At 66.7% G+C, this 8,793-nt stretch overlaps 1 protein-coding gene across 1 annotated transcript in view; it reads left to right on the forward strand.

Moving 5' to 3' along the window:
- Positions 1–8,338: 8,338 nt before the first annotated feature.
- CHLNCDRAFT_145558 (hypothetical protein) overlaps positions 8,339–8,793 on the forward strand; it is a gene marked incomplete at both ends in the record, with an annotated part of 1,348 nt that continues 893 nt past the window's right edge. Inside the window, 2 exons of the mRNA XM_005847945.1 lie at positions 8,339–8,390; positions 8,585–8,718. Coding sequence (XP_005848007.1) covers positions 8,339–8,390; positions 8,585–8,718 — 186 coding nt within the window. The remainder of the gene's footprint in view (positions 8,391–8,584; positions 8,719–8,793) is intronic.

The following is an 8,793-nucleotide window of genomic DNA, read 5'->3' on the forward strand; positions in this document are numbered from 1 at the left end:
GGGTGGCGAGGTGCGCGAGGGGCCGAGACAACTGCAGGCGGGAGGGCTGGCTGGAAAGCGCGCTGCCAGCACCTCCTTGGCTTCTTCCTTCGGGTCCACCCACCTCCGCCATCTGCAACAGGGACTCGCTGGCGCCTGTGGCCGCGTTCGCCACCTTCACCAGCAGGGGCGTCTGCGTCTTGGTGACTCGCATGGCTTTAGAAGTTTGCGCAGATCTCGCAGGCGCGTGTGGGACTGGACCCGGCTCGTCCCGCGTGCTCAGGAAGCGTGCACCAGCAGGCGGGCCAAGCTGGGTTCACTCCCACACGCGCCTGCGCAACCTGCGCAAATCGCTAGGTGGCATGGAAGTATGCAATGCAGGAGAGTGGTGGGATGAAAGGAGTGGGAGAGCAGGCGCTTCTGTTTGTCACCAAGAAACAGAAGCGCCTGCTGGTCAAAGTGGCCAATGCGGTCATAGTAGCGAGCGAGTCGCTTCTGCAGTTGGGGAAGGTGAGTGGGCAGGAAGAAAAGCAAGGGGTGTGCTGGCAGCATCTGTTCCAGCCTGCCCTCCCGCCTGCAGCTGCCCCTCGCGCACCTCACCACCCACACTGCAGGCACCGGTGCAGGTAGCGGCGTCAGGCTGCTGCGCAGCACTCGTTATGCTGGCGAAGGCAGACACAGGCTCCCACCATCCAACCCGAGACAACAGCTTCGGCTGAGCCCTTCGCAGTCAGGTGGGCAAGGAAGATTCCCTCGCTGCCGCACGATGGGTCCAAGCGCATCGTGTGGCAGTCTGGGACTCTCCTAGCCCACCTTACTGCACAGCGCTCAGCCGAGGCTGTAGTCTCCGGTTGGATGGTGGGAGCCTGTGTCTGCCTGCGCCCGCATACCGAGTGCTGGGTTGGCTGTGTTGCAGTAGGAGGTCGGGCGCCCGTTGCTGCACCCGCCAGCTAAGCCGCGGCTAAGAAAGGCCTTCTTTGAAGGCGCTGGAGCTAGTGTCTAAACCCTCCGAGAGGGCACAGGTTCGATTCCTCTCATGTCGAAACTTTGTGAGGACAAACGCGGCATAGCTGACCGGCTCAGCGCCAATCCAAGCCAATTCCTTCGGGAACGCCTAATAGAATCGCCAAGGCTTCGGCACAGGCCTCCCCGGGACCCATTCACTACTAGTGGGGGGTACTGCACTTGGCGCGTCGGGCAGATCAAATAATGGTCTAAAGCTAGACGTTAAAACCGGGAAGTTAAGCTTGTGGAGGCTCTTCCCCACCTTTACCAGCCGACTCCTCAGCTGCTGCAGCCTGTACTGCCCTGATGCCCTGCCCTCCCTGCAGGGGTGGCTGCACGCGCTGCCCCGCAAGCCTGAGGCGGGCGGCGCGCCCGGAATCTATGCCATAGACTCGGCAAGCGCTGCTGCCTACCTGCCTGCCTGCCTGCCCGCCTGTTTGTGCTTCTGATGTGGGGTTACGCTGGGCTGGCCTGGTCACAGGGGCACCACTTGCAGCCCAGGGATTTATGTCAGACCACCGGCAAACGCCTTGCCTCCCCGCCTCGCAGACCCAGACCGTGCACCTGGAGCATGGTGTGGAGCTCAAGCTCAACACCCACAGCGCCAACTGGACTGGGGGCTGACGAAGCTGGCCATCCTGGGGCTGTCAAAAGAGGCGCAGCTGCTGCCCACCAGGGCAGAGGCGGTGGCAAAGCTGGTGAGGCACAGTGGGAGGGCAGCCTGGGGAGCAGGGGCGGGGAGCAAGGCAGCCCCCATGAGCGCCTGCTTGGCTTGACGTGTGCTACGGGCAGCACCCCACCACCTCCTCTGCTGATGTGGTGCCCCGCGCTGGCCACCCCATTGAAGTTGGCACAGAAGGCAGTTACAACAAGAATGGCCATCAGGGGCAGCACTGCGGATCTGTGCTGACCCCTGCAGGGCCACGTCGTGCTGACTGCATTCAGTGCCGACTTTTACGGCACAGGCGCAGAGGGCCATCTCGCCCGTGGCAAGGCGGTGAGCAGGCTGTGGCCAGGATTGGCACCTGATCGCTCGCATGCAACCAGATGGCACAACGGCATGCCGCCTGCGCCAGCTGCCTGTCCTGGCTGCTCCAAGCCCACCCACACCTCGGCACCCCCTCCCCCCCTGTTGCGACCGCAGGGCATACCAGCTGCACCTGCTGCCCCCATCCGCTGCCGCTCTCTGCCTGCTCAACGGCACCGCCACTTGTGCAACGAGCAAGGCAGCCACCGCCGCGGCCCGGCGGGTGGACTCGCCGGGCACCAATGGCTGGCTTTCTGGCTGCACGCTTGGCGGTGACGTTTAGCAGGCAGAGGGCGGCGGCGGATGGGGGCCGCATGCGCAGCCGGTATGCGCTGCGCTCGCAACAAGGTGACGAAGTGTGGGTGGGCTTGGAGCAGCAAGATGAGCAGCTGGCGCAGGCGGCATGCCACCTGGACGATCGCATGCAGCGATTAGACGCAAGTCTTTGCCACAGCCTGCTCACCGCCTTGCCACGGCGTGCTGGATCTCTGCATCTCAGCAGTAGAAGTCGGCGTAGGAAGCAGTCACTGTAAGGTGTCCCTGCGGGGCGCAGCACAGATCGCATCCTGCGATGTGTGCTGGGCATTGCATGAACACCGCACAGTGGATGCTTTCTTTTCCTACTTCTACTGCTCAGATGCCGAGGGCGCCGGCGCCCGCAGTGCCGCCACGCGCGCCACCAGGCAGCAGCCGGGATGAGGAGACCAGGAGGCACCCTTGCCGTGCAGAAGCTCTGGATGCGGGCAGACGGCGCAGGTGGGTCTGCGGGTGGACCATGCGGGTGGGACACAAGCACAACTCCGGGCCAGGCACTGCACCACGACATGCCATATCCCCTGGGGCCGGGTTCGAGCATGAACCAGGCGCCATGGAGTGCACTAGTGCAGCAACACACAGCTGGATCTTCTGGCGCGGCTGGAGCCGGTGGCCCAGCTGGGCGCACACGGCGGCAACCCCGCTGCAGTGCAGACTGGGGAATGCGCCAGGCCTGCCTTCGTCCCCATTTCCACAGCCCACCCCCTGGGATGGCGCATCACAGCATCAGCACCCCAGCCAGGCGCTCGCGGTATCCGCATGCCCGCCCGCCAGGCCTGCCGTGCGCAGTCCGGTGCAGCGCCCGGCAGACCTGGTCAGGGTTGCAACAGGATATAACGAGTGCCAGGCCGCCTGGTGGGCTGATGATGCGCTGCGCCACCTCAGCAGAGGTGGGGCTGCCCCGGCGGCTCGTTCACAACACCTTGCAATTCCAGCCCTGAGGTGCGCCACAGCCTGGTGTGCGGCACTGCCAGGGCTGGGAATGACAGGCATCGGGACGAGCCGCTGAGAGGGCGGCCCCGCCCCGCATGTCGCCCTCAACCACCCAGCCACCCCCTGACCCCGTCCGTGATTGAAGCGTTCGGCTGCGGCAGCACCCCATCTCACACTGTGTAGAAGGGCTTCACTCGGGCAGCCGCTCTTGGAGACGCGGCAAGTTGGCAGCCGGGCCTTCTTTGGGAGGGGGGCGGCGCCGCCGTGCCTGGCGTCGCTTCGCTGTGCAGACCCTGCGGGGGAAGCGGATGGGAACAGGAGGTGTTGTTGGCGGGCATGCGCAACTCGGCAGGCCCTCAGCGGGCAGCCTGCTGACGGCAGCTCACGTGCCAGCAAACCTCAGCTACAGGTGAGCGGCTTTGGCGGCGGCAGGTGCGGCAGGGGCAGGCGTGGCAGCTCAGCTTGCCAACGCTCGGCAAGCTGAGCTGGCGCGCGTCGGGTGGCCAGGCCAAGGCTGGGCCGGTTGCGGCGCAGCAAGCTTACCGTGCAGGAGTGGTGGATGCTGGAACTCGGGCCCGTGGCTGGTGGTCATGGTGCCAGGCTCGCGTGCAACTGGCTGGTAGTTTGGAGGTGTGCTGCCTGCCAATCGCAGCGTTTTGGGCCTGCAGGGGTCGGCACTTGGATTGGCAGGCTGGATGGGAGGCTCACAGGTGGTGGCTGCGGGCGACGGCGTCAACGGCGGGCGGCAGCGGCGCTCGCGCCCGTCCGGCCGCACCGGCCACTAACCCGTGTTGCAGACGTCGGCCTGGGCCTTCCCATGGCTCTTGGACGCCCCCTGGGTGGTCTCGGTGTGCCTCCTGGCCCTGCAGGAGCGGCAGTGGGGTTTCCCTGCTGAGGGTGGCCGGGTGCAGCTCACCTGCTGGGGCCTGCGGCCTGCTGCAGTCTTGGACGCCCTTGGACTGCCCTGTGGCAGCAGCCCAGCCACCAGGCAGCGTGCACAGCTGCGTGGGAGCGGCACTCCCCTGAACCCTCACCCTTCGCGTCTCCATGCCTCCCCCCAGCTCCAGAACGCCGTCTGATGAGGTTTGGGAGGGCACTAGTACGACTAGCTAGAAATGGTGGGAGAGCTGGAGCCATCAGCTGAGAAAAGGGCCCCATGCCGCGACGGCGGACCCCGGGGCCCTTTGCTCCCTCCTCCCTGAGTCAGCAGAATCTGCAGACGTATGATCTAGATCGAAAGGAGGCAGCATTAGCCTCCAGCAGCAGCAGCAGCAGCAGCAGCAGCTCGATAGGCTCCAGGTGAACCGGCCGCCGTTGCCGCCGCCAGCCGACGATGCGTTTGACGTCGACGAGGCGGGGTGGTATGCGGCTGGAGCCGTTGATGGATGCAGCCTGCAGCAGGCAAGTGGGCTAGAGGGACATTCCATTCACGCCTGTGTGTCAGGGCCTGCCCAGGCAGGGCTGCCGCCTCGCATGCTGGCACCAGACAGCCGCCATCTCGGCCGCGGCACGCCGCCGCGCAGCAAGGCGGTGGGGCGGGAGCCCGAGTGCTGCTGCTGAGTGCTGCTGCTGCGGTGCCCAGTCCCAGCGCGCCGTACGCGCCTGGACCGCCTGGTAAAGCAGGTGCATGGCAGCAGACGCTGGCGGGCATGTCGGCGCTGTTCCGGCATAGCGTCGGCGGGAAGGGTCGGGGGCGGAGCGCTGACGTCGCCGTCGCCGCTGCCGCTCTGCGACTAGCGCTGGGCGTTCTGGTGATCCTGGAGCCGACCTTGCCTATTGCCAATGTTGTGCTGGTCTGGTGCCTCTGTGGAGCTGTATGTGTTACACACAGCAATGAGTGTCGACAATGGGAACGTCTACACAATCTCCGCTAGCCACACAACATCATGTCCAGCGGCGCTCGCGCGCCGCTCCGAAGAAAGCGGCTCCGCCGCCTCTGACGCCGCCGGGCGCTCTGCCATGCCGTCCGCCGTCTCGTCGCCCAAGCTGCCTGCTGTCCCCGGAACACTGACTGCCGCTCTCCCTGCGGCGTACTCGCTGCCGCCCTGCGGTGGCAACGTCGCTGCTGCGCCGCCCGCCCGTCGCTGCTGCGCACAGCGGCCACGATCAACCCTAGCTCTGTGCTGCCGGCATCGCCCTGTCGGCCGACGGCGCAACCCTGCGCCCGCTCGGCAGCTGGCCGGCCCAGCGGCGCACTGCCCTCGGGTGCCGTCGGCCCCCGCTACCCCTGTCGCCCGCTGCCCCTCGTTGCCCCCAGCCCAGCGCCCCGGCTGAGGCGCCCAGCGGAACGGCAGCTGCCGCCGGCCCGCCTCAACGGCTCTGCTGCGGTCTGCCCATCCCCTCTGCTGTGGCGGAGGGCCACCCCAACCGAAAAGCACCCGCGAGGGGCGGCAGCTGCGAAAACGGGGGGGCGGGGGGGCGTCGCACGTGCCTGTGTGGCACGGGGCGAAGCTGCTGCCTGCGGAGAAAGCGACTGGAGAAGCAGGCTTGCCAGCCAGGCTAAGGGCTGGGCAGCCTGCCACTGCGTCAGACAGCCACGTGCTGTCTGACCCCTCTGCCCCCTCCGTACTGGCGCAGCAGCCTGCTGTGCTGCGCCTCTCCCAGCAGACCCAGCACAAGCCTGGCTTGTGTCTCATGCTCAATCGACACAACCTTGCTTATCATGTGGTGCTGTGGAGTTGCTCAGAGGTGTGGGAGTGTAGTAATTGGGTCCGGATCAAGGCAGCAAGGCAGGCGGCGGCATGCCAGCTGGGTAGTCCCGCCGCCAAGTCGCCGCGCCAGCGCAGGCTGTTGTGGGCCGCCTTGGCCAACCCGGGCCAGGGCTGCTGGGGTCGGCCAATTTGGTTCCTATTGTGCCAGGCCGCTTCTAACAGCCACTGCAGTGGAGTGCCTCGCTGTCCAGACAGGTGGGAGCTGATGCCGGGCTTACCTCTGTCGGCTGCCTGCCCTTGCCTGCACCATTCACACCGACCTCCCCACCACCTCCTGACCCATCAATTTATTCATCTGATAATCCTTTGAAACGCCCTCACTGCCCCACTCCCTGTTGTGACCAGACACTCTCGACACTCGCCACGCTCCCGGCTGAGATCTCCAATGTGCCGCCCAGGCCCAGCAAAGTCCTCTGGTGCAGGGCTGCCCGCCAGCAGGCGCTGCCTGGGGCCACACCTCCTCGGCTGCTGGCCCGGCCAGACCTGCCCGAGCCTGGGCGCCTCGGACCCGCAGGTGAGACGCATGTTCACGACCAGGGCCGGGCAGCGGTGCTGGGTGGTGCCCTGGGCGCAATAGGAAGGCGGCGGGCAGCGAGCGTCGTATCGCCCGCCGCGCCATGCGACGCTTCTTGCCTTCCTGCCCAGGTTTGCGTTGATCATTTGCCCTGGCCCTCACCTGCATGCAGCACACCGACGAGGATGCCTTGATTGAGCAGCTGTGCTCCGAGCTGCTCCCCACGCCCTGCAGCAGCTGCAGCGGCGCCACCGCCGCCGCTCCCTCCCCGGCAGCCGCCGCGGCCGCCGCGGCTGCCGTCACCGCCGCCCTGCTCCCCGGCTCCAACGCCCACGCCCAGGCTGCCCTGCCCGCCCTGGCCGCGCTGTTCCCTGCGGCCAGCGGCATCGTGGTGACGTGCCCCACCACTGCGGGCACCGCGCAGCTGCCCCTACTGCTGCTGGGAGCGCCTGGCGGCGCTGGCGCCGCCGCGCGCTCCACCGCGGCCCTGCCGCTGGGCCCCGTGCTCAACCGCTGCGGGCGCTGCACCCTCACCAGCGCCGCCGCCATCGGCCCAGCCGAGCAGGCGCTGCTGGCAGCGTTTGCCGCCGACCTGGGCAGGTGCCTGAGCCAGGCGCTCAAGGAGCAGCACGAGGTGCGCGCATGGGTCCCAGTGCGGCCACCTGCTGCTGCCATGCTTTCCAGTCATCCCGGCCGCCTGTCCCGACAACTTCCAGGCCGCCAAGGCCCCGCCGCTCTCCTCACCGTGCCTGCACCGCTGCCGTGCCCTTGCCCCCCGCAGGCAGCCTTCGACATTATCAGCGCCAGGCTGCAGCTGGGGCCCGCCTGCCCCCGCAGCGGCAGCCTGCAGGCTGAGCCCGAGCCCGCCACCAGCGCTCTCTCCGCGTCCACCGATGCTGTCCATGCCCCTGCTGACGTCTACTGAGCGGGCCTGCCTCCCGCGCCCGCCCCCGCCTCCCACCACCCTGCAGCCTGGCCACCCAACCGGTGGCACCACACGAACCCCTCTGCTCTCCTGTTTGCTTCTCACTGCTTCCCCCATCGTTGTGATGCCGGTGCGCGCATGCGGCGCACCGGCCCCTCGACCTCTCGACGCTCTCCCTCAAGCGCCTTCCCTTCGCACCGCTGCTTGCCCCTTGTACCACCTCCCCGTTTTCTCCAGCCCCTTGCCTTTGCCCCGCAATGCCTCAAGCCTGCCCCGTGCATGACGTGACCGCAGCGCAGCCCTCTGATAGCCCGTTAGGTGCCCCGGCCGCCGCATCAAGACCTGACTAGACCCCTCAGCCAGCCAGTTTGATGTAGCTGTCACGTAGATTTATCTGGGAGGGCTACCTTTGCCCCCAACAATGTGGGTGGTGTGCGCCCTGCGCAGCAAGCCCCAGCTCTGCCGCCAGGCGCCGCTCCCACCTGTAGCTTTGCTTGCTCGTTTCAGTTGATGGTTTTTGTTGGAACCCTTTTTGGCTGCATCCATCCTGCATACACTTGTCCTGTTTAACATGTAAGCACTATCATCCTTGAGTTTTGTGTGGCCAGTGTGGGTGGGTGGATGTGGTGGTGGTGGTGGGGGGGGGGGCACATGCAGGCAGCTACCAGCGTGCCGGAAGCTGCTCTTTGGATGGTGGCTGCCACCCCACCAGAGAAAATACCTTCGTTCAGCCTCACGATCGCACGATGGCTGCTGTGCATGCCATTGGCGCCTCCCCGTCCACCAATTTGTGGTGTGTCAGACCGGGGAAGTGTATTGCTGGTTTGCGTGACATGTGGTGCAGGACGGCCACCCCCCCATAGCCTGCACCCCCGCAATTCCACCACACAATTCACCCATCTCTTTCGATCGCGCCTCCACCAGCCACCATGATGCGTTGCTCCATCGCTGTGGCGCTGGTCGCGCTGCTGGCTGTCTCTGGTGAGCGCCCCTCAGGGCATGCGCCCCGATGCAGCCACACAAATGGCCCGGCCCCAGCACATTTCGCTTGCAGGGGCGCCGCATGGCCAATGCGCATTGCGCACGTGCCTGCGCGGCGTGGTAGCACTTCCCATCACGCATGCCCTTGTGCCGGCGATCCACCACTCACCCGCCCCCTCCACCCAATTCCGCAGCCGAGGCCGCCAAGCCCCCCACCGTGCTGGCCGCCGTGCTGGCCTCCCCCGACCTCAGCCTTCTGGTTGCGGCGGAGAAGGCCGACGACCCCGCCGTCGCCCAGCTGCTGGGCTCCAAGGCCTTTGGCGGCACTGTCTTCGCCCCCACCAGTGAGCCCCCCCGCTGCTCGCCTTTCCTGCTACCACGAGCCTATCCAGGCCCTGCCCCA

This window comes from Chlorella variabilis (assembly GCF_000147415.1).
Source record: "Chlorella variabilis unplaced genomic scaffold CHLNCscaffold_9, whole genome shotgun sequence".
Taxonomy (NCBI): Eukaryota; Viridiplantae; Chlorophyta; class Trebouxiophyceae; order Chlorellales; family Chlorellaceae; genus Chlorella; species Chlorella variabilis.